The 25,992-nt window shown below is 43.4% G+C and overlaps 2 protein-coding genes across 2 annotated transcripts; one reads left to right on the forward strand and one right to left on the reverse strand.

Annotated features, from left to right (window-relative positions):
• Nucleotides 1-10,358, forward strand: LOC146207904 (uncharacterized). Its single transcript, XM_084577751.1, has 7 exons — nucleotides 1-110; nucleotides 1,889-1,977; nucleotides 3,075-3,282; nucleotides 4,309-4,440; nucleotides 5,587-5,678; nucleotides 7,686-7,893; nucleotides 10,263-10,358. Exons 1-7 carry the CDS (start codon nucleotides 15-17, stop codon nucleotides 10,356-10,358), a joined length of 921 nt encoding a protein of 306 aa, XP_084433877.1. The 5' UTR covers nucleotides 1-14.
• A 592-nt stretch (nucleotides 10,359-10,950) lies between these two features.
• Nucleotides 10,951-24,187, reverse strand: LOC146207905 (muscle-specific protein 20-like). Its single transcript, XM_084591536.1, has 4 exons — nucleotides 24,039-24,187; nucleotides 18,013-18,137; nucleotides 12,949-13,153; nucleotides 10,951-12,104 (listed from the first exon to the last, which is right to left on the reverse strand). The coding sequence occupies exons 1-4, from the start codon at nucleotides 24,087-24,089 to the stop codon at nucleotides 11,925-11,927; spliced, it is 561 nt and encodes a 186-aa protein (XP_084447662.1). The 5' UTR covers nucleotides 24,090-24,187; the 3' UTR covers nucleotides 10,951-11,924.
• Between the last annotated feature and the right edge of the window lie 1,805 nt (nucleotides 24,188-25,992).

The raw sequence follows: 25,992 nt of genomic DNA on the forward strand, positions 1-25,992 counted from the left end.
TACCAGCTTGAAGGATGCCTGTCCTCGCGGATAACGAGTACTACGAGTGGGAGACCAAAGAGGAGTTTGAAAAGGCGAAGACGAGATCTGGCATTCATCTCTTCAACCCCGTAAGTAAGACCCGAAAGAAGTGGGGAAGGTTGGCTGAAAATCGATTATTTTGCGTAGTATAATTGAACTATATTATATTGTTAACCATAATTATTTATGACTAATTAGTTATTCGTAACTAAAAATGAGAAGGGTTCGACGCTGCTGAACCAAATGTGTAGAGAAAGTATTAGCTGCGGGTGACCGGGCGTTCTTTTTCTTCTTCTTTGACTTGCAGCATCTAGTCTTACATCGCTATATAGCTTATGTCAACTACAGGGTCTTTAATATTTGGGGGCTGGTATTTAAAAAATTCGTATGCAAAATCTACTAACTCATTCGAGCTGAAATAACGTTCACAAAGTAGCAAAATATAGTCTACGTTATCTGATAAGTGATTCAACATCTGTACTTGCCTAGATTTCTCGAAATCGAGAAAAAACTGCTCTCGGTGGCGTGCACAATTTTCGCTGAAGAGAGTCGAAAAGCTATTTTAACATGATGCGTCATCTGTCGAGCAATGAGACAAGCTCCATCCCGACCGTTGGCGCGCTTGCCTCGCTGCCCGACAGATGACGCACCATGTTAAAATAGCTTTTCGACTCTCTTCTGCGAAAATTGTGCACGCCGCCGAGAGCAGTTTTTTCTCTATTTCAGAAAATCTAGGCAAGTACCGATGTTGAATCACTTATCAGATAACGTAGACGATATTTTTCTACTTTGTGAACGTTATTTCAGCTCGAATGGTGTAGTAGATTTTGCATAGGAATGTTTTAAATCCCAGCCCCCAAATATTCAAAACCCTGTATAGTTTCACTGGAGTGATTACAGGCCTTACGTGATTACAGTTATTTGACTAATTGAGCTTAAAATTAACTTAATGCCATAGAATAAAGTGATATACTGTTGGATAGATTATATTGACTGGGAGCACGTGTTAATCAATAACAGTTAATTAGGTAATGGTTATTAAGAATCGAGCTGTACGCTACGACGTTAAGTCATATATCGTTGAAAAGGTCTCGTCTGGTAGAATCGAAAATCGAACGGTAAACGCAAAAACCACGTAAAGCTGAGCTAACGTTTGTATAAGTCTATTAAAAAATGCGCAGTGGAATCAAGACATTAACACTTTATGCTTACGCGTTCACAACACGCCAGAAGTGCCCCCTGTGGTCATTTAAAGCCAGTGACAACTAAACGCACGCCGTAGGCCCATAGAATGAAGCCAAAGATGAAAAGGTAGCGTGCTGCCAACCTGTTTATTGTGCGTCCGAAATTTCGCTCTTCTCCCTAAGTAATGGATTTTCCACCCTAAAAACTAAATGAACAGAGGATTCCTAGAGATATTAAATCCCCTGAGAGAGACATTGTAGTGATGCCCCTTGGCGAGCAGCCTGAAAGCGAAAGCGCGTCACAAGCTGATCCACTGCGAAGTGCCAAGGTAAACCGTGTATAATGTATGCAAAAAAAGTGCGTAACTTAGCAACCAGCCATAAGAGAAGCAAGAGGGAAGCTATGTGTTAATGCAAAAACTATCTGGCATAAATTCAACGGAGAGCCATAGAAGCCATCAAAAGGTAGGCAAAATTCATTCTATCAACTTTCAGGCAACGAGGTGAGGATACAGAAAGAATCATTCAAGTAGAGAAAAATCAAATACGAGAGCACATCCCGATAGCGCATTCTGCTAACACAGTTCATCGTTTAGGAATGTTGGAGCTGTCAAAATTTTATTTTTTCTTAATCTGCGAATGCCGCTGGGTAGAGGACATTATGTCTCGTTTGGTTGTTTCAGAAAACGCCGCTCGAACTGCAACTTCCAGGAGGGATCCAGAAGTTCACTGATATCCTCCTGGAATCCGCTCTCCGGAAAGACATGGAAAGGTTAGCGCCTATACTTGCATTTCTTTTGCTTCTCATCTGAGCATCGCTTTTTGCACTCCTGGGGTTCATAAGGAATGCATGTGGTTGCTCCCAAGGTTGATATCCAGATGCATTGTGCTGCTAAGTAATCTCTGCAGCATTGACGGTCTTCGCACCTTCACCTACTTGATGCACTGCTGTAAAATTATTCTCTTCGAATGAAAATAAAAGCAGTGTTTTCTGATGCTGAGCTAAAATCCACCGAATTGAGGGGTCAAAGGGGGTCATATTCAACTGGTAGTAAAACACCCGCGCTGTGAGGTCCTCGGTTGCCGCAGGTCATATAACGTCTCCAAATACAAGACACATAATAAGTGAATGGGCATCTTCGCAATCTTATTTTCACATCACTGCAGACAGGGGCAAAGAGAAGGAATTTCAAGAGACCTGGCTTATGAAAACAAAATTTAAGTGCCGTAATTTTACTCCATAAGTTCAAAGAGCAGTTATGTAAATATTAATGCTAAATGCAGCCCCCCCCCCCCCTCCCCCGCACACACAAACACACGCACGCGCATGCACGCATAGCACACACACGTACGCAGAGCAGAGGAGCCTAATCGCCTCACTTGACATACGAAAGACCGCTAACGACGGGGTCGGCTGTACGCCCGCTCTGGCAGTTATCCGAGATGTGTCGCCGATTGTGCCGTGCGTTCTTGTGCATCACGTAAACGGAAACATATAAATAAACTAAGTTACGTATTTAACTTTACCCATAGCATTTCTGAATGAATGAAATGCTAATCAATTTTGAAAGGCGTCAGTGTCTCAACCCAGAATGGAACGCTCCTGATATTACCTAGTACGTCGTCACTCCGCAGCGTGGCGATCAAAGCTATACTCACTTGGAGAAGCCTATATAATACTGACTAATCTCCGACGTCAGATACGAACGTCATCAGTGATTTCTCGGGCTCCATGCTAAGACCTGTCTAGTTGTGCAGCAGTGCTGTGCTGATACCTCTATATCTTGAGCTATTAAAGTTAATATGAGCAAAAAAAAAAAAAAAAAAAAGAAATAGACGCGAAAAGGTAAAAGACCCGAAACATTTCAGCGTCGTGTACGAGTGGTGGTGGAGCAAGAAGATGGACTTCCCTCTGTACGAAGTGACGATCGAGCAATACAGGGACGGCCGCCTCAACTACAGCATCGAGGACTACGTCAAAAAGTCGCAGGAAGTGGGCAATAAAGACTTCTACTATGTGATTGGAGAGAAGACCCCCACAACGTTCATGTATGACGTCAAAGATCGCTACCTCGTGGTCAGTACTCACACCGTGCACTTGTGTTGTCGATAATATTTATTATAACAGGCCAAATGTTGTGGGTCAGAGGGTTCGAGATACCGTGGCCGTCTGCTTCATGAAGCGACCTCGTCTCACGAAAGGGTCAACGACCTGTTGTGAACCGAATGATAACCGATGGGTCAGTGGCAGAGGATCATATCATCCACTAATAATTAGTGTCTTAAATCATTCAATGTTTGAATGGATCGCGTGAATATGATTGTCATCGTTATGCCGAAATTAACTCGCAGCTAAATATCTGAGTGCATAAATCTTATCACATTACTTCGCCGGCATCCTGTTGTACATAAGGCTGACACTTAAACTAGAGTATTCTAATTTGAAAATTTAAATGTTTCTCACATAACTTCAATTAACCGTAATTTCTGCAGGAATTAAAAAAAAAAAAAAACTTACGGGACAGGGTAGGCAGTGCGCATGAACAGAACTGACAACCTTACCGCAAGTTTGGGAAAAACAATGATGACAAATAAGAACTGGCAAGCGGTGATCTGCTAGGGTTTCAGGGTGTGCCGAAAGATAAGGACAGCATACTCAATGTCAACTGAGTGTTAGATTGCGGACCGAGGTATAGAAACCTGCTTGAGTGGCCTGGGAAGTTTGCGAAACGGGAATAAGTGGAAGTCACAAAAGACAATCTTTTAACCTGCAGTGAACTAACCTCGGCCTCGACTCCTAATGCTGACAATGACGACAACGTTAATGAAAGTATTGTTCAGAAACTGGTTCTAAGAGATCACAGATATCTCTCCTGCTTCATGTTTCGCGGCTTGTTCTTAAATTCAAGAAACATACACATGCTTTGTCAACAGAGCTTATTCTTGGACCTGCTGGTCGCACATACTGACGAAGGTGTTAGAGCGCAGAGAATCCGCCATGGGGTGCCGCCTTATGAAATGCTTGGTCTTTCTTTTTCTGTATCCTGCATTGCATATAAATGACGTCCGCTTTGTCTCAACAACTTTTTCCCTCCAATGCCAGATCCGGATTAACGGCAGGTACGCGCTGTTTGAACATCTCGACCGGTTTGACGATGCTACGTTTTACGACCGGTTTTTCATCAAGGGTAAAGTCGACATCAAGGTGATAAGACTCGTCTACGATGACCCCCTGGTAAGGACATTGTCATTTCGAAAATTGGCTATTGGCGCCGCGTAATTCAGTTATCTAGTGCATGCGAGAGCCCTGTTAGAACAAAACATCAACTGCAAAAAGGGCTGAATATTGTAGCCGTGGGCCCGTTTATTTTTCTGTCCTGTGAAGAACAAGAGCATGCGCATAAAAAAAAAAAAAAATTAACGAAAGAGAAAGCACTCAAACGAAACAGACGTTATTTACATTGTGATAGTTAAGCAAGTTACGCTTTCTCGCTTCGAGAGCTAAAGATCCCTAAAAAAGGCGAAACAGAAACAACCATGCTACCGGGTAAGACCCCTTGGTACAGCAGGAATGTGCACATTTGCTGGGTCTTTATTCCGTCCCAGACAATGCGCCGTTTAGTTGAGGACAAATTCCGTTACGCTTAGAGGCACTTAGTTTATATACGAGGAATTCTCCTTTCTACACAGAGTACCATGCCAGCGAAATCTAAATGTCGGCAAAATTTTCTGTTTTTTCATTAAAGAGTTTCTCTCTCTCTCTCTCAGTTAATAAGGTTAAATATTTCAGCTAAAGATTCCAACGAATGAGAGCAGCTCATCAGCTAGCATTGACTAACCAGTGCGTGAAATGTGGTAGTGCAGCTTTTACCATCTTCGTGGGCGATTAAACTGAGGGATTGGGCGAGGGTAACCACTCCGATATACGATCGTGAGCTTGACGTTCAAGAGACTGCGCAATCAATCAATCAATCAATCAATCAATCAATCAATCAATCAATCAATCAATCAATCAATCAATCAATCAATCAATCAATCAATCAATCAATCAATCAATCAATCATGCAAAGAAATACATAAATAATTTTTGGACCGATAGCCACAGGGCTAGTAGACGGTCCAGTACAAAATAAACTCGATCAGGCGGCCGTAATGAGCACAAAAAAAAAAAAGAAAAAGAGGAGACAAACAAACAAAAAGAATCAACTTATACTTAGGAATATACAGTTCAGTAAACGGTGAATAGGCGAGTTGTACGAAACGCAAGCATGAAAAAAATTAAGGGGGAGGGGGATCAGGATTTTTCTTGGCTGTTATAAAGAACTTTTGGCAACTCAGCTTAAAGCAGAAATGTATTTCACTAACTTATTTTGTTATGCAGCCGGTGCCTCTATCTTTGCCCCTCAGTTCGGCCGGCATCGAGAAGGGTGACCGCTACGAAATAAAGGCTAAGAATACGAGGAACGCCGAAGAGTTGAGTAAGCTTGTTCTGGCTGTATTTGTAGGAGCTGTCGCGCGGAAGCTTTATACTGTTTATAATATTGTAATGTGGTGGTGTCATTGAAACAATATGCGACAACTTTTCATTTGATCTATTAGTCACAGGACAAATTCGACTGCATCTTGTGCAAGGCGGGTTTTAATTGTTGCAGGAAGTACGCTTTTGGACCCTTGAAAAATGTATCAATGCCCAGTTTCACAGAAAACATTTTCTTCTGATACGGACGCTCAGATATTTGTGGCCCCTTTAGTCAGCTGCTGAGAAGCTTGCGGTGACAAAAACAGCTGCTCATACCTAGTTGGATGCTAAACGTGACTCAAAATGTTCACGTACTGCTCTGTAAATATGTGTTGTTCTGTTTCAATCATTGTAAGAAAAAAATAATTGTTTAAATTAATAATTCAGCTAGATTATGCCAGAAAATTAGTGACTACTCTGCGTCTCTGGCAACGCACCCCTTTCCTTCATATGGTGCAAATAGCCGGCGAGTCGTCTCACTGATCAATAGGTATTCATTCCGTAGGCTTGCAGGATATCCATGAACAAGAAATCAAAGCAACAGCCTTATTGTTGCGTCAATCGTACTGCCTTTTTCGGATTCAGGATAAAGTACTGATGCTGGAATATGCATAGCCTTTGCGCACGCACACACAAACACACATGCGCACACTTATAGAGATGGTAGTAGAGAAGCCCCACGCCCAGCTTCTAACAGAAGCCATGACTTTTAGCGTTGGCTATGCACGTAACTGTCTTATCCTGTATTATATTTGCTGCCTAGGACAATTATACATATTGTAACAGTACAGAAGAAGATGAAGTTTAGAATACAAGTGAAGGAGAAAGACGTTGGCAAAAGACTCTCGTGCCGGACGCGCTGCCGTTGACCAGCTGAGCTCCCTACCCTATCGTCTTGTTGTTCAGCGCTCCGACGTCTTACCCCCTTCGTAACAATATGCTGCGGAGGCAAGGCCATGTGGGAGTCCACACCCATTTTATTTATTTCTCTAGTTGTACCGAAGTAGAAGAACAGAAAAATTCACTTTACCCTACAGCTAGACCCTTCCTTCGTGACTGCAAAAACAGATATTGGGGTAAATAAAGGTGTATAAATAGACAGATGCCCTTAGTAAAGAGCGCGCGATCGGTTTAAAGGACCACCTTTGATGGCTGCCATTTCGTAGCAGGAGGCAGAGGCTACTGTACTAATAATATTGCAGTAGAGGAGCATCGGGTAGACAAGAAATTGAACTTTTGTATACTTAGCGCACTCACTAGCAAAGAGCTTCAAAGCTGATTTGATGGGCGAATAATGGTCGCAACACTTGCAATAAAGGACTGATGCTCTAGTGAGAACCCTTGAAGAAAACTAAACATAAGGGCGCAAGAGTGATTCATGGTCATTAACCGCGCGGCAATGTATTGCGTGAAGTTATGAAAGAGCATTTGGTTCGTTTTGGAATCTAGGAAGACGTAAAGTTTGGTCTAATTTGTAAGGATCGACACATAGTGGAGATTCGTGCCTCACAAGGTGAGAGATTGAGCTTCGGTGAAGCCATTAGGGCAAAAAACACCTTTCAGAGAAACTAGCTGCTCATCCATACCAGACATATACAGTGTAAAAGGAATGGCACGTCCCCACATTAGTCTACGTAACTGTTCTCACTTAGGAAATACTTATCAGTGACCGGCAGATCGTGTATATCATTAAAGGGCATCGTGAGTACGCCAGAACGTGTGTGTCGCGCGATAAACAACCGAATAGGTGGAAACAACTTTGCTACTCCTTATGCATGCTACTATTTTGCCTTATGTTTAGATCCATCGTGAAAAACGACTTTAGTGTAAGTTAATTCCGTAAGCAACATTCACAAAAGGCCTGGTAAAATCGTGAGTGACCATACGTTTAATTTTGTCTTTGACAGGCAGAGTTTTGGCACAGTTGAGGTCAGCTGTTTATTTTCTATTTTTCCGTGCAGGTTCCAGCTCGTGTTCGGGGACCAATCGTTGGAGATTCCTCTGAATAGCGAGCAAGAAGAGGTGGTCCTGCAAGTGACGGGCGTGGAGCGTGGCCGTTGCACGGCCACGTTGAACGGAGTTGAGATGCCGGGCGTCGTCAGTCAGGGCCCTTTTCTCACAGACCGAATGGTCCTCGAGGGTGATCTTGACTTTCATTGGGTTTCCATTGTAAGCAGACTTCGAAGCAGACTTCGCTAAAAGCATGACTTTGAGATCTGCGCGCAAGTGTTATCACAGCTACGTCTTTGAATAAAACGCAAGAATAATTTTTGCGTGTAGTGGGCCCTGCCCCGCTTGTATTATTTTCAGATGCCACCCGAGACGACGTTACTGATAAATGCGACAGATCGCCGCCATGTAGTCCATTTTCTATAAACACTGAGAACAAAATTTCGGTATATGATGCAAGCCAGAAGCTAAAAAATGACGCTAAGGTAGTCATGGAGTGTTCTTTGCACTATCAGTCAAAAGAAGACAGCCGAATCGGCCAAATTAAAAATAAAAGGGGGGGGGGGGGAGAGGGGGGGGGGGGATTCAAGCTCTGCCTTCAAGGTCATGACGCGACAGCATTAGAGGCTTCAGCCGGCCGGTACCCTTACGTTATCTCGTTCTCGTACATGTATTTTGCTACTCTATAACACCCAAATCTCTTAATCTGAGCCTCTGTGATCGTACACATACTCTATAGCATTATTCGCAAAGCCCCGCTTTAACTAAGCCCTAAGAATGAACCTGCGTTGCGTAGGGGTAGTGTGTTCTACACTGTATCTGAGAGACCCGTTGGGTCCGATTCCCATCGCACTCTCCCATCTCAAAGAGGGCATTCGGTTTGGCAGCTCCTAAAAACTACATGTCATGACGTTTCGTGACGTCACACAACTTGCCGCCCAATCAGAACCCTTCCATGGCATCTGCAGACTGCCCCCTGCCTGCTGCATGCTCGTGATTCTGCGCGGAGAGCATCTACAGCATCGGATTTACTGGATAACGAGGGCTTGAACGCTATCGCGTTGTAGAGAACGTTTATCGTTTTGTTGCAATGATGTGTTTTTCTATAGTCGTACTTCTGTACCACTGTAGTATTTCCCTCTGGCACACTTCTGCAGTTTTCTCGCTACGACAAAACAGAGTGTAATGCTATAGCACTTTCTGCTGTCAATTGCTTTGCGCTCTAACATACTAAACTTTGTATTGTGCAGTGTACACGCCCTTTAGTATTTTTTTGTAGACGCCGATGGCGTTGGTGACCAATTTTATACCTGCCGCCTGGTATAGTTTTACGGGCTTCTGTGTGCATGACCATCTGTATGTCTTTAGTGAGATAAAGCTACCATTAAAATATTAGCTGATATTATGAAGCCTTGACTGAGCGCTAAGCCCACTACAACATAACCAGAAGAAAATATAAATATGTATCACAACTGTCCACTTTGCCTAAAGAAAAAAAAAACTAATGTTTCTTAAAAGCTGCATCAACAGCTACTGTGTTGCTTTGTCCGTAACATGGTACGTTGGAGGATCGCCTCTAGTTTTCTCAGAATAACCGCAGACCTCAGGTTACACCTTTGAAAACACACAATTGCTCCATTTACTAAGACAGTGACGATCACTTTGCTCGTGTGGTAATTCTTACCAAGTGAGAGGGCGGCTTCCGAAACACCGGGTTAGCGATTCAAAGATTCTCTTTGGTAATCCAGAACTGCAAGCATTACTTTTTCGCAGAAAAAGCAGTATTTTAGGATTGCTGTCATACTTTTTACCTTTACTGCGAAGAAATTAGAGCTCAAACTGCTTCGTATGTTCAAGGATAGTTGGTTGACTTCAATGCGTGATTGCTCTCTTCTTTCGAGGCACAAGCAGCATGTCAATTGAGCCATGAAGAGAAGCCACGATGTGTCTTCACATTATGATTCGTGTGTAGCTTTGAGCACGAAGCGCAGCTACCTTAATGTTTACGAAATATTACATTCAAGATTAACAAGCATAAGAATACTGTCGGCAGCATGTCGGTTGATCCATGAGAAGAAGCCACGACGTGTCTTCGCACCGTGACTAGAGTGTAGTTGTAAAAAATACAGCTGTCTGAGAGTCTATAAAATATTACAAGTGTTAACAATATCGACAGCAGCCTGTCAGTTGACCCACGAGGAGAAGGGACGACGTGTCGTCACACCACTATTCCGGTGTGGTTGTGATCACGAAACACAGGCAGCTGAGAGTCTATTGAAATATTACATTCGAATGTAAGAATCTCAACAAGAGTTGTTGTCGGGCTAGTTGGCTAGGATCATGTCAAGCCATGAAGGCTATGCGCAAAAAAGGACAACACAAAAAATAGAGGCAAAGACAAGACGAGCGCTCGTCTTGTCGCTTCCTCTGTTTTTTGTGTGGTCCTTTTTAGCGCATAATCTTGATTGCTTTATATGAATGTAAGAATATTGTCGGCAGCATGCCAGTTGAATCATGAGAAGCCATGATATGTCTTTATACCATGATTAGTGTGTAATTCTTCAGTTCTTTGTTCTCCACTTCAACAGGTAAAGGCTGGGGAGGAAGGAGGAGATACCGAATGCAACAAGGAAGCCGAGGCAAAACTGGGAGCAGGTGAAGGATGTTCTGCAGAGAAAGCTTAGAGCCAAAATATGAAGGTCGATCAAAAAAAAAAAAGCAAATTAACGCCGACTTCTGTGCAGTTTTGCCAAAGTATTAAATTGACTATTGTGGACTGCAAAATCATTTTGCGAAGTCAAAGCATTACAAAGAAAGCACATTCCCACGTGCTTTATATAAAGTTCACCATCGGTGGTCAAACAAAAATAATGAAAAATTTAGTAATTGGAGCCTAAATCTTCTGGCAGTATTTTAATACAACATACATTTATGAATAACTTCGCAGATAGCAGTTAATTGCCAAGACGTAACCTAACTGATGCAAGGGGCGTGCCCCCTTAAATAGGTTTATACAAAATTTTAAGTCCAACCTGACTCACACCTTAGTTAAACAACGCTACAAAGAATCAAAATATAGGCATCAGTTGTTTGATATATTATTAAAAATGTTTAATTATCCTGTTCATTGATAACGATATGTAATAAACTTCATCCGTTGCTAACTCCCAGTAATAAGTTTTGTGCTGCGCTCTGTGCGCGCAGTAGAGATCTACATGCTCGCAAGATACTGCTGAAAGAAATAGAAGTAAAAAAGGAGCCGTGAGTACAGCCATATCACAGTGTGAATATTCGCACAATTCTTTTATTTCGTGTGTTTCTCCAGTCTGCTTATCCTTAACGTGCTGGTCATGGAAAAAAAAAAGTAATACCTGGTCGCATGTGTAGGACACTGGACGCTGTTCGTTTTTACCAAGTTGCCCAAAAATGGTGCAGTACACCTCTCGGGATGCTCGTGATCTACAAAACTGTTTAAAAATATAAGCAGTGGCGAACGAATGTGGTTATTCACTCTTAAAAAAAAAAGCAAGCTGAGCGAGTTTTTTTGCTTGGTTATGTGCTATCTGCGCGCCAGTGCATATTAGTACGTCTAATATTAAATAAAAGTTGTTGCAATGATATCTACAAAATATGATGCTCCTTAAGCGGTAGAGATCAATAAGTCGAGCACTGTGCAGTGGATAATTGGGGCAATGGGAACTCAATAGCCAAAATGAAAGCGTCGCACATCTACACTCACTAGCATGGCATCCGCAGCAGTTCTTTCGATTGTTTAACCAATCCAAAGCGTCAGAGAGGAAAGCAACTCAGAAATGCTCCAATAAGAGAAGATAATATTTATCTTCGTATGCTAAATGTTAGTGCTGCTTTTTCAGCATTTCTTTTGTAGTAACGTTGTTTGTAATAAAGATGAATACTCGAACTCTGTCTGGTAATGTGACATGGCAGTTACTGAAGCGCTGAGATTATAACGTGTCGTTCACACCATCAGAACATATAATATGGCTCGCATAGCCAGCCTGGCCTGCGTTGCGCATATGTCTAAACCTGGCATGCATTGCTGAAAACTATGAAGGCGCTCTTTATTTCTGAGTGTGATCGTTCGATTACGCCCCCGAAAGAAAGAAGCGTCGGTCAGAGTCGCCCATGCAAATCGCACGTTTTACGCAGGGATGAGACGAAGTGCGAGGTGAAACAAAACTGCGATTCCTTCTCCCTCCCTTCTCGATTTCGTGTGTTTCGCGTCGGTGTTACATGTGTCTCGTGTTGCCGAAGTTGATGCCGCTGGCGTTGGCCCCCTTGTTGGTGCCGTACTGGAGGTTGATGATGCCTTCACCCGCTCGAAGTTGTTCCTCGGTAAAGTGCCTCTTGTTCTCCTCGGCGGGCTTGGGCCCGAGGCACGGACCTTCGTATTCAGGGTGCAAGTAACACTGCGTGTCGAAGCAAGCATCACAGTTTAGTACGATTCGGCACAATATTTATCGAAAATTAGATTTGTAGGATACATGCGAAAATGTTAGCATGTTCAATGGCGCAATGAGAGAATGACAGGCATCTATGTTGTGTCGGAAACTTTACTTTCATCAGCAGCAACGTATGCTAATATTTTTTGCGTCGTCACTTTATGCCGGTCCTGTTTGGTATAACTTGGCGCTTTAGCCTGACCTTTGAAATTCAGGTTCTTTTATTATATCCTTGTAGAAAGAAAATGAGAACGCAGAGAAGTTACGGGGAAAACCTGCAAGACAAGTCTTGACACCTAGTACATTTGCCCTTGGCAGCGATTGTACAGCACAGCTTACAAGAAAACAAGTACAAAGTGCTTCAAGTAATTTGAAAGATAACCAGAATATCTGGGTAAAAACTGAATAATGTTAGGGCGCGACGACAGTAAAGTTCTTAAATTCTAGTGCACCGAACGCAGAAGTGGTTTTCAGAAATGATCAGGTGAAAATCATTAGTTAATTAAAGAAAGATTGCATTCAAGTCGTTCTATGCCTATCAAAGTGTGGCTGCTTAAGTTTGTGCATACCTTTCAAGATGGTTCTATTTTCGGGTGTGCATTTAACAACCTTACAGAACGCGCTTTTTAGCATCTAAACAGAGGAGATTTTCGAATGGTAGTGTTAAACGTTTCTTTGTAGCATTGAAATGGAATAGGCACGACGCGTACGCAGGATCGCGGTTCAGATCTGCACTACTTCTGACAGTCTGAGTACGTTTTCATTGCCATAGGTGGCAGGACACTCTCATATAGGATGAGTGAGAGCTTACCGCGCGGCCGAGGGCCAGAATGCACTGGGAGACCTGCGGGATGTTCCTTCTCTCCCAAAGGTCGACTGTCTGGAAGACGTCAAGGTCGGGCACGCCCCACTCCTTGGCCGCGTTCTGGAACATGACGATGTTCTCCATCTTCTTGAACTGACCGCCCGTTGTGTTGATCTTTGGAATGCAGCCTGGGTTCAGGGCGTTCATTAGCCTGGGAAATGAAGACGAAAGGAATGAGCGTATTCACGCCTAAAAGATTTACTGCGCAACACGATAATCAGCAACAGCGCTTCAAGATCACGTGATTGTACTACGTAATCGGCGCGTGTGGTCGGCGGAACTACGAGTCCTTGGCGGCTACTTAACCCGCTGCTTAAAGAGTAGTACTGTTTCTGGCCGTGTGGTCATTCAGAAAGCATAAGGTGGAAGCAGCGAGAGCAGGCGCTCTGTCTGTCACTACCCTGGTTGAGTATATGTCGACCAGCGTCGGCTCAGGGAAAGCACCTTTGTGCCCTTTGCAACCGAACATAATGCGGGTCTGCGTCGCATTTGAACCGAATTTGCCATGCGTTAGCGTTACAAGCAGCACCGCAATAATTCTTTGACGGCACTGGTGGTACGCGAAACGTTGACGGTGGCCGATGCCCTGCCACCGTCCATACCTGGTCGAGGTTTGGAGGGTTTGATTGGAAGCACTTGGCATTCGCTTACTTCAGCGCGTTGCACAGCAGAGCATCTCAAATTCGCCTTTTTGTTAATTGTACGCAGTATCTTTCTATTCTGCTTGCCAAAGTTAAGACTGGTTTCTGTCAGGGGGCAGGAGTCAATGCTTACAACAATACAAGAAAGAGAACGTTCGAACAACGTTCGGAGGTCGGTGCAAACTTTGCGGGTGTTATTTGTTTTTGTTTTGGGTAGGGAAGGAGGATTAAAATATCTTTCTTATCTAGAACTCCCCGTTATACCACTGTTAATGCTATTTGGAATCGATTTGTGTCTAGCTCACTTTCCTGAAATTTCTTCTAACGATGCATAGAAAGTTTGTGACAAAATTGACTGCGCATTTTAGTTGTTTCTTTATTAATTGCGACGTTCTAGCCCAAAATAATCACCCTGCCGCACTCCAAACCAAAATAATGCCAAGTTATTTTAATGCAGAAAGGCAGCCATCGCCTTCGCATCGCCCTTTTTGCGTTCCCGCTCTGACTCCGAGCCTCGCCACCAGCTCGTCGCGGCTTATGTGCCTGGATGGCAAACATCAATTTTCAATTCTAACCTCAATTTAACAGCTGTGCCCAGTATCAGTATTCGATTTAATGACCCACGTATGTGAAAATGCTGCTTTTTGCAAACATACCTTGGCGTTGGTAAATTTACTCCGTTTCACGTAATCGTCCTCAAATCAGAACAATTTTTTCTGCCAAGGATCACAGCCCAAATTTTTGCCTCCTTGCCGCATTCCTTGTCATCTAGTGGAACATCTAGTGTAAAATATATATAATGAATATTTTATGTAAGGTGCGTAACCAAAGTAGCATAGCATAAGGTCACTCAATTATAAATTATTTGTGTCAGTCGACAATTTTGAGTAAGACATTTCTGCACTAGATTTTTGCCCGAGAAGGTTTCAGCGAAGCGCTGATTCGTTGTTAAAAAAGAAAACAAATTCTTTACTCTGTGGTACACTATTTCATATCCCCTCAGGAGACATTCTAATACCAAAGAGTTTACTTTTCGTCTTTGAACGTGGGCTGCGAAGAATACGTAGATCCAGGACTGCAAGGTATAAAAAGCACTAGTATCCTCCTCAAGAACTACGTAACAGGAAGACGTATACGCGGCAAGTGCCCACAGAAGGTATCTTCCTTGCAAGACGGCGGGGTCGCAGCGCGGCATGATGCATAGAAAAGTTACGTTATGCTGGTTAGGAACACTGTCGCCCGGCGTTTCCACTTGGCAAGCGTCCCTGCCGCATGGCCTCGGATGCCTCGCGAGGGCCAAGATTTGTATCGCTCGCATTACGGTGCGCCGGCCCTAGAGGCGAGAAAGGGAGCTCCCTTCCCCCTCGACCCGCACCTGTTCCGGCCCTCCCCTTGACAGCACGCCAGTGGGAAAACCTCGTCGGGGTGCATCTTGGCAGCACGCGGCCGTTTCCGCCCATCCGCGGTATACCCAGCTCAGCGCACATATGAAAACATCTCTAGAGGCAGCACGAAAATACGCGCGTCTCTCCCGCCCGTGCCGTCCTCCCATCGGTATAAACAACCTTGTCTTGCGAGGATATAGGAACTGACAGTATAGCGCGGGGTAAGATGGGAAGAGGAGGGACTAGGGGTGCGAATTCTTGGACGCGTGACGGGCGCGATTAGCAGCTATAGAAAAGAAAGCAAATATGAGGCACCACATGTCGTGCTTGACCATTAGCGCCAAGTCGGGTTTGAATCTTAGCGTACTTCAGTTGACTGAATGACTTTGCATGTATGCTAAGATGGAGCAGCTACATTGAAGGAGACGTGAAAGCCGGAATGATGATGTTTGGTGAGTTTAAGGCTGCAGAGACTTGTTTAAAGTTCTTGCGGACCAGCTTTGCTCTCAAACACCAACAGTGACTGTCGACCGTGCTCCACACTGGGGGAAGTCCGGTGCTGAGGTAGCTAGGCAAGCTTTTTGCTTCATATGAACAAACTCTTTGTCGATAACTGAGGGTTGCGTCACTGGAACCGAAATATTACACACAGCAGTTGTTTCACTCTAACTAAACGTTGATGGGACCTAGATAATTCAGCGTGGCCATGTTAAAAAGAGGGCAGTCGTTAATTTCCCTCCATTTAGACCACAGCTTCGGCAATACCAAAAAAAAAAATCAATTTATTTCCGATGATGGGCGTTATTCAGCGAAATTGCTACAAGGGTGGGCAAATGGCCGTGGAGGAGAGTACTGTTATGGTGAACAAAAGCGGCAAGCTAACAAGCACTGCGCTCATAACTGCGATACTAATAAAAAGCTCTGGTTTAGTTCTGGTTAAACCTGGGTGCAAGCGAAAGCTTCTTTTGCCTGGCTGCGCATGTGGAAGAATTATGAGGACATTAATCTCCGCCTTTAAGCATATGAATCAATAGCGTAGTCTGGTCTACCAGCCCACATATATGGATTCGATCTAACCAAGCCGCATCAACGTGCCTGCGTGGCTTAGGGGTAACGTGAATGCAAAAGTCCTGGCAGGCTGAGTCCGATATCACTCTCCGATATGAAAGAAGAGGCCCAGTTGGCAGCTGCGGTCAAACATAATATCAGGCAACCTTAAGTCAAGTAAGTTCGCCGCCATGTCAGCTGCCAGCTACCGCCTGCCACTGACCCTACCGACACCTACCAACACTGACACTGAATGATCGAGCTAGCTGGAGTAGTGAAGCTTCAGATTAAAAAAAAAAACGTAAGAGAGATATACAAAAACACACCTTTCGTCTTGTTTTGTCCTCGAACACTGTTCTTATTTTCGAAATCTATTATATTGAAAGAACTTATAGCCACGCATATATCGAACCTATATTACTTTTCAATGCGATCTCCATCAACCTGTATGGCTCTCGCTTGTCCCCTTGTGCCCGTGTTAGCATGCAAGGACAAGTGTGAAGTCCCACATTAACAGCGCCCTCACATCTGGCGGTCAACAAAAGAAAAAATTATCTGCACTTCACTTAATTATCCACTTTGCAGTGCTCACTAGGCACCGTATATTTCTATCTTTCCGTGCTGCTAAAGAAAAAAGAGAGGGTAATTCGCTTCGTGAAGACATGGTTGTGGCAGAATCAACAGAAAAAGCTGGTACAAAGACATGCATCGCTCTGTTTACCGGTGACGAAAAGCTATGCAGGTTGACTGATCCGGGTAGCGGCGGCCGCTTTTAGGTGCAAGCGAAAATCAAGAGAGCTCGTATGCTATGCGATGTCAATGCGTGTTCAATAACCCCGGGTGATCGAAATTCCCGGTGCCCTCCACTGCGGACTTTCTCATAGCCTTAGTCACTTAGGGACGTTAAACACCAGAAACCAAAATCGAATCAGACATTGCGTTAAAAAAGTAATGCAGATGCGGTAGATTTGCGGCTGCATTCTTTGTGAATTTCATAAATTTTTGATTAAGCAGTTTCAGGAAAAAAGAACAAGCTTGGGTCAGTGCCTTTTAGAAAGTCCTCATAATAACGCAAAGGAATGAGCAAGTCGGTAGACGCGTGTGCTGCTACAATTAAGTCGTTTGTTGAGCTCACATCTAACCGAGCTGAATGCAGTTAAAAACACGACAAAGCGAACTTATGTGCTAACTCGTTTGCGCAGTGTGCGTGAGAGTGTCTCCAATGCCACTGTGTCAGCCCTCTGATGCTTTTCCGAATTTCTGTTTTAAAGTGTAAACCCGGTTACGTTTGACTGCGGGAATGCACCTACGTGTAGTCCAGACGTCGACAGTTGGTGCGTACGTGGTTCTTTCTAGGTGCGTCTCTCTAGCTTGATCCCTCCACTGTTGCATGAATCGGGCAGTGTCTAAGTGGAAAAAGTCTCTTTTTAAATCTATACGCACTACAATATTTCGCTTTGTTTAAAACGCACAGTGTCGCACGTGCACGTTATGCACTGCCGTGCCGCGCTGTGCGTATTAAACGAAACGAAATATTATAGTGCGTAGAGTTCTGGATAAAAGCTTCTTGCACACAGGCATTTTCCCATACATACTTTAGACTAGTGCGCTCACTTCTTTATTGCGTAAACAAGTTTTACCTTCTTGGTTGTTGTCATTATAGGCGTCGTCATAGGGCATCGACCGCTATGGGCCGTCGCAATAGTTTTCACGACCCTCATGCATGGCCCGAGGGGTGGAAAGGGGCTAGTGCTAAAGGCAAGCAACGCGTTAACTAAAATATATAGAAGGCATTACTCAACAACCCCATCCGTGTTATCAGCGTCTGCTCATTCCTGTTCATGACTGTCTCACGCACTTAGAAAGCGTGCATGTTGGCCCACGGGTGAGACTTTGTTCCCAGGAGAGCTGTACGATACGGTGGGAGCAGAACTTACTTGCAGAGCACGACGCCATCTCGAAGCACTTCCTCGTATGGTGCTTGAGGTAGCCGGCATTCCAGTACTTCCTCGATCCAGTCTAGAATTTGAGACTCCAGCTCAGGATCGCGTTTGGATGCAATCTGCATCGGAAACGGAGAATACGCTTTAGTGTTTATAACGCTCATGCATCAGTGGAAGCACATCCGCATGACAGTGAGTCATCTACCTCGCAAATAGAAGACACAAAGTATGAGGGTACTGGAAATGGCAGGCAACGTTTTTTTTTAATAAGCTAGAGACAACTGCAGTTACTTCCCCTTTTCCCAGTTTCGTGGAAGAATACGCATAATAGACTATTTGAATTGCATTTCCAGTATAAAGTGCCAAAAACGTGGGGCACGTTCGTCATTGTTGCATCGCATGGTTATAACTCCTCGTGTCAAGAGCCATTCGTTTCTTTTCATCTCGTTTAAATGACTAGCCGTATTTGCTTAGTAATCACTTGGTGACTCCGTGACAGATTTCTATATTTTGTATCATTTTATCTTTTGTTACGCAACTTGACCCTTTATTTACACCAGACTGATGCCATTTACACCATGTTATGTCTCTGCGTGCTGGGGTCCTATAAATTCTCGCCTCGTATATAAACTTTGTAAAGCTGACTGGGTGCGCAAGACTGCTGCTGCAGCTGTCGTGACAAAGACGGATGCCCTTGGCCCCGTGGAAGAACGTGGGTTGCAGGAGCTGGTTTTCCTGACGGAGCCAGAACTAATGCTCCACCAGCTCCATTCGAGCGAACAGAACGACCCATTGAACCTGACGAGAGCTGAGTCAGAACGTCCTGTCAAAGATGCATCACACACACATGCATCCTCAAGCCAGGGCAAGCAGTCCTTGAAAAAGGGGCAGTGGAACAAAAAAGCATCCCTTCTTGGCGCAACTCCAGCCACGGTGCAGAGATTGCTGCGCTGACTCACACGAATATACACAGCGAGTTCGAGCGCATACGTCCCTTGGCTGCGTCGGCGTATACGGCTACCCGCGGCGCAGACACTGACTCAGGAAGAGGTTGCTCATATGGTGCAGTGTAGAAAGAAAGTTGCCGTATAGTTAGGCTGGAGTGGCAGGCTGATGCCCTTTGCTAATTGTTAAAGGTATCGACACTATACATTTTCTAGCGAAGCCCTCAGTGCCAGTGGTGGAAGTACGCCAAGGAACCACTATTATAGGTTTGGCATATGTTGTGACATACCAGCCTCACACATTTGTAAACAAATAAAACGTTAGGCCGTAGTTGGAGTCAAAAGATTCGAAGTGTATTGCCTGGCAAGTACTGATGGCTTCAATATGAACGGGAACACTTTATTGCTGTCAAACCATAGAGCACACCTTAAGTGGGAATGATATGTGAATTTTTCTGTGGTTCCAATTATTAATATTTTTTATAGGTCACAAAATGCTAATTAAGCATTTGCAACTTCAGTGCACAAGCAACTTGTTTAAAGACATCTGTTGTTTGTTACTTGTTTCTGATCGTGTCCAGAGAAACCTTGCCGAAGCTAGGAATGAACTATGTTATCGCCAATCCAATGGTAGACCTCAGATAAGTCCTGTTTGCTGGAACGAGTTTTTGTAAAGGACGTCTAGGCTGCAAGACTTTAAAAAGGCGTAAAGCATTTTCTTTCACTTTAGAAATAGTTACTGTTAACTTGTGTATAAGTTGAGCGGTGTGACACTGTCTGATGGCTCTACTTTGAGCCCTTTGAGTTCATGTGTGTAGATTGCTATCGTATGGTTCCTTGTATATTGCTACGAAGTTAGCCGATGTCTCTGGCGCCCGGGTAATGAATTCGAGATTAAGTATACTATGTACCAAGGTAGGAATGATGCTTTACCTGACAGCACAAATCAAACCCTAGTTTGTATATTGTGTGACTTTAAAAAGGCGTAAAGCATTTTCTTTCACTTTAGAAATAGTTGCTATTAACTTGTGTATAAGTTGAGCGGTGTGACACTGTCTGATGAAGTGATTGCGTTGTGGTGGTCATATTTGCAAAAACTTGGCTACATTTCGCCGCAAAAAAAATGATCGAAATGTATGTTTTGCTCTCATCAAAGCTGGTTGATTTTCAGGATGTAAATCAGACTGAAATTCGAATTAAATTACAAGCAAGTAGCAACGTGAATATGGGTAAAAGGAGGCGAGAAAGCAAGTGGAGGAGCGTGAAGCGTGGGGAAAAAAAAAACAAAAAAAAAAAAAACGTGCCATTGCTGACAACGCAGCTCAAGAACTTTGTCGCTTGTGGGATCGTGCCGGGCTTTGGGTTCTGCCGCTGTAATAACTTGACGGAAGCACTAAGCATTATTTCACCACTCGCTGGCATGAAATAGCAAAAAAAAAAAAAAGATATATCAAATCCGGTGTTCTCTAGGCAGGAATTATGGCATTCATTCACGGTCGCCTTGATAGCACCGATAAAATAAAGTTGCTAAAAAGTTTTCACGCCCGTATTGTGCTTATTTTTCTCGAATATGAGGCTATGTGCACTTATAGCACAACTACATAGGAAGAACTCAGCAATATGTGTTGTTTACGATTCTCTATGAATTATCGTTTTCGTGAACTTAAGCCGTTGCAAGCTTCAGCATTCACTGTTCTTGCTTTGAGCGAAGAAGTGAATACTTGTTTTGAAAAGGAATACCTGGACAATGTGGTATGGGGAAAGGCGGTGTAAGGAAAAATAAAATGTTTTTTTTTTTCTAATTTACATATCATATGCAAAACCTTAGAAAAAATGTTAACTCCTATACTAATTACCGAACTTGACAACGTCACCAAACAACCTGCCTTGCGATTGGTAACCGTACCTTCACGTCATAGGACTCCGGGATATCGCTCCGTTAGAAGAGGAAATTTCACACTTAGACTGGTAGAGCGAACGATTGTAGCGAATACCGCGATGCTAAGTGGCGTGTTTTAAAATTCACAACTTTTTTGCCTTACTAGTGCCTTCGAAATTCGAGAAGTAATACCATTTAATTATCGCAATAGTTGGTGAGCTTTTTGAATCACGAGTAGTTTTAATCAGTTCGTGACGTATGTTATAAAAACGAAATTTTATTGCCCAGTAATTATATTTGTGCATGGGAGCGTGTTGGTCCCTGTATTCCTTTGCTCCTGCCGGTATGCTAGCGTGCTTATCTTTTCAGCAACGTCAGCTTTCGGAGTGGATTTTTATTGTCAAGGCATGCACTGTATGAGTATATTTTGTTATCAAAACACTGATGCATAAGTACGAGGGTGTACACTTTCAGCTCAACAATAAAACTGGCTTAATATTGTAAATACACTTCTTACCAAATTTCACCAAAATTGACAATGCGATACGTGGCCGCGAATTATTAGAATGGACACACCTGAATCTGATTAATCGCTACCAGGGGACAGATATCGCAGAGTTAAAGCCTATATTGTTGCGACATATGCAATATGAAAGCGCAAGAGACAGATCACTTCTTAAAAAAAAAAAAAAAGAAAACATGATAAAAACACATGGATTGATGGGTTTAACTAAGCAAAAAGTTGGAATTAAGGAAATGAACAAATAAGTAAAAACGACAACGGTAAAGAAGGATAAGAGAAACCTACTTAAGAATATCACTTCTGGAAACCTTGTGCGCGACTGTGGCGTTAATGTTTTAACATATTAGTTTTGAAATTATGGCTTGTACTTAAATTTTAGAGATAAAATACATTGTTTCCAGCCTCTGCATGAGTTAGGTATTCCATGACAACTACTCGGCCTTTGTTAAAGCCATGAACAAAAATATCCACCTTGCAACCTTCTTCAACGGAGGCGTTTGTATTAGAGCTCAAGCTGGATTCACCGATTCACAACGAGATTGCCTGCAAGCGAGAAATCTTAAGATAACAAAGAGTCCGTCACCGATGGTAAGCATTTCTTTTTTGCATCGGTCGCTCCAACGGGCTCCCCGAAAATAGACCATCTCTAACGAACGAACTCAGGCGCCTCCCCCGCAGTTCTCGTCTCGGCAGGAAGACGAACTGCCTCTACAGAGGAATGGGCCCGCCGTGCACTAGCAAGACGGCGTCAAGAAAAGATGTCTTCGGTTACGGGCCTCAGTTTTGGCTCACTCTGCGAGCGTTGTTCTTCAGTCTTTCTTGTGCAAGGGGCAATAAATAACAGCTTGCACACCCAGTCGTCTAGACGAAACCGACTTCCCCAGAAACAATGAAAAAGAAAAAAAAATGGTAAAGAAAAGCCACAACTCCGGCAACGATGAGTTGGCTGACAGATTATCGGAAAGCATAGCCGCTGCGAAAGCAAAACCGCAAGCGAAGACACTCAGCTCGCGACAGGAGGTAGGAGGAAGTAAACGTTCACGACAGCTGGTTTGTAAACTTGTTTGGCTGCTCTTGAAAGTGGTGCCGATTCCCACGAGTAATTGCGGTATTTTTTCATTCGAAGGGTGTTCTCAGTGAAAGCGGTAGTGAAAGGCACGACGACTGGAACTTCGTGCTGAATTTCGTTGCACTACGACTGGGCTTTTTTGATCTTTCACTCGCAGGTAAATGATGACAAGTGCATTAGGTAGGCGGAGGACAGTTGTTCTGCGCGCGGAATAAACACACCACAAAGGCCGCTTTAAAGGTTTTAAATCGTGTACACGAGATATAGTGAGCGAGTTTCTTACTGGCAAGTAGGCATTGTCCGGAGTTTCCTTGTTTTCATTTATTACTTTTCAGCAATTTATTAGTACGTTTGTGACATAAACCAAATTGTTGAAATGAAACAATTGGGAAAAAATTGTGTTCAGATGTTCCCCGCACAAATGGAGGTTATGTTTAAAAATACAGGCTTCAAAAAAAAAAAAATACGAATTTCCCTGAAATGGAAAAAAAAAAAAAGTACTGGAAGAAAGATTGCAGAGGCAGGAAGAAAAGGATAGGCTGCTCTTTCTTTGTATACACGGAAGCGCGGCAGGCGCAGTGTTTATTTGAACTTATTCCAAGGGCTAGCTCAAGCATAAACTTGCAGCTAAGCAACTTTGAAGCTTCTTCTTCTTAAAAAAAAGCTTCGTGTTTTATTCTAGCTCACACGTGGTGCTTTCCCTGTGGGTAATGATTTAACGGGGAATTAGGCTTCAAGGGATTAAAGAGCCCCAGGCGTTTGAGGTTGTTTTGGAGTTGTGCCCTACGACGCATGTTTCTCTCTTTCCTCCTTGCCTATACTGCGCGGTTTGGGCGTTCGCCATAAGCGAGACAGTCACAGCATCTTTCTCTTGGCTGATAACGAATGATTTTTTATTTTAATTATTATTATGATCATTCCTGTTGTATTTTTAATCTATTTTTATCGTACTCGTCCTTGGAGCGGTTTCTTGCAAAAATGGTTACGATAACATCCAGAAGCTAACGACGTCTTTAATGATCGCAAACTTTTACATGTCAGAATAGAAAGCCGATTATTTGCCAGTTGTGAGCTACACTTGAGTACATCACTGACGACAACATTGTTAAAAAAGATGATTTTACCATAATAACAAAAGAAACTGGCACAATAGAATAAGGAAAGAGTAACTACCCTATCCTGAAATAGCTATTTCCGGATCTAGCGGAAAAAAAAAATTTGGTGCTGTTTAAGCGCTTAATTATTATTTCCGTCTCCTTTTTCATTTTTTCTACCAGCACAAAACTGATTAGCATGATTAGGAGATAATTGTCGTTCAGACATTGCTCGAGAAAGCTAGGGCATTTCAATATACCGTAAAAGCAGTCCTAGAGGGTCAATGTATTATATCGGCTACGTAAGAATCAAGAGGATCCTTAGAGGCGCCGAGCTAAAAGGAGCCTCTCAGGTCATCAGCCCGGGTGGAAAAAAAGAGATAACACGTGAGGGATAGCTCTCCTCGCATCTCTGCGGGGCTCCGAAACGAAGGCAACTCGGAGAACTCACACAACGAGTACCTTCCTTTTTGCATTTACGGGTGATTGAGCGACCCGACACGTCTCTCACCTTGCTGGCGATCTGTGCACTGAGACCATAGGCTGGACCGCGGTAAGCCATGGCGACACACTGAGCAGTACGGGTGACGGCAACAAGGGCACCTGACCGAGAGCAAGAGGCAGAGGCAACGGCGAGCCGGACAGACCACGACTAAGATGCGCCACGGTCCGGGGCTCGAACCCCCTCCTCTTCCTGGGGGAGGGGGTAGTGGGGAGCGGGGCTCGCTAAAGATAGCTCCGTCCTGCAGCGGCGGTGGCGGCGGCGGGTGCAGGCAGCAGCATGCTTTGAAAAAAGTCGCGATGGCTCTTCTTCCTGCGAGGGAGGGAAGAACCCGGCTCGGGTTCCCATAACGGGTGCCCCAGCCCCGCCGTGGTGCATCCTCCGCCTCTTCCACGCCGCAGGTCTGCCCTGCACCTTGGAGGAGCGCAAAAGCGCCCCTGGGTTTTCTCTGGTGCATGCAGTGGGCGCACTGAGCTGAAGAATGTAGCCTCGCAGGAAGACGGCTCTGACCGTGCCGATGCTTGATTGTACTCTCTTTCTCATACGGCATTCTTTAGACCTTACGTTTGTTCCTTGCCGGAAGAACGGAAAACCCTTTCAAGTTTCTCTATTTCTTTTTTAGCTGTCGCGATACAGAAATCAGGAAGAGTAACTTTCGCACTAGGAAGAGCTTCAGTGTAGATAAATAAACGACAACTTGAAGACTGAAATAGACGGCCCATTTGGATGCCGGGAAGAATAAATAAGGAAAGAAAGCTTTCATTTCCTCAAGAAATATTGGAATAATTAAAAATTAAATATATACTTTTATTATTTATTTGCGCACAGATTGAAGCTCGTTACGCCCAGAGTGGGCATAGAAAATATGTTTTAAAAACCCTTCTTCGCATGTATTCAATAATTCCAAGTGGTTCGTATTCCCAGAGTTGTTGGTAGGAGTGTGATATCAGTAAAGGATACGTTTGTCTGCTCTGAGATGCATACTGAAGAAACAAATGCACATGACACGCCGTACTACAATGTGAGACAAGTGCCGACTAAGAATTCAGCCATAAGCTGCGTATAGACAAAACTGCATTTCAAGGATTCCTCCTCGTTGCAATCCCTCCAGGAGACACTCCAATTAGGTTTTTCAGCCAATTCAGCTTTCGCATGCTGCCGAAAGCTGAAAGTGCACCTACGACTAAAAAAAAGCGGACAATCGAGAAATTAGTGTATCTAATTCAATACAGATACATGCCTTTTGAGCGAAGAGCAATGAAGTGCCAGAACAAGTACGATAAACACGTCCGTATGCATTATACACTAGCGGGGATATATTTGTTGTTTAAAAGCGCTACTAACAGAGAAGCATCCAATCATCTAAGCCCTCATTCGCACCACAGTCAAAACACTATTTACGCGGCTTACCTGGGGTGGTAGGGCATGGCATGATGAGGCAAACACAATTATCAGTCAGCATTAATCCATTCAAAACGCTGAGATGATATTCCTATGTTGCTCTGTCCAGCTTGCTTTCGTCAAAAAAAAAAAAAAAAAAAAAATGTTAGCCACTGTGCGGAAAGTCCAGAAGCATGAGCACAGAAAACCATTCTTAAATGAAATATATTTTGTTGACATTCCTGCATTAGGCCGTTAGTGGCTGTGAAAATTTGCGAAATATAAATAGGAAGTGGTCTAACTTTATCAGGCTCTGGAAGAGATTTTTTTTTTGTTTTTTTTTTTTGTCCCGAGGAGTTTTCAAGCACAGTTCGTCATAAGCGATGGAAGTAGCACCCAAACTAACATTAATAATAATAATAATAATAATAATAATAATAATAATAATAATAATAATAATAATAATAATAATAATAATAATAATAATAATAATAATAATAATAATAATAATAATAATAATAATCTTTATTTTCACAAAGTAAGATTCAGATTCAGGCCCGCCAAAGCCAAGGAAGGCTTGAAG

This window comes from Amblyomma maculatum, chromosome 1 (genome assembly GCF_055883805.1).
Source record: "Amblyomma maculatum isolate TAMU_Amacu chromosome 1, ASM5588380v1, whole genome shotgun sequence".
NCBI lineage: Eukaryota > Metazoa > Arthropoda > Arachnida > Ixodida > Ixodidae > Amblyomma > Amblyomma maculatum.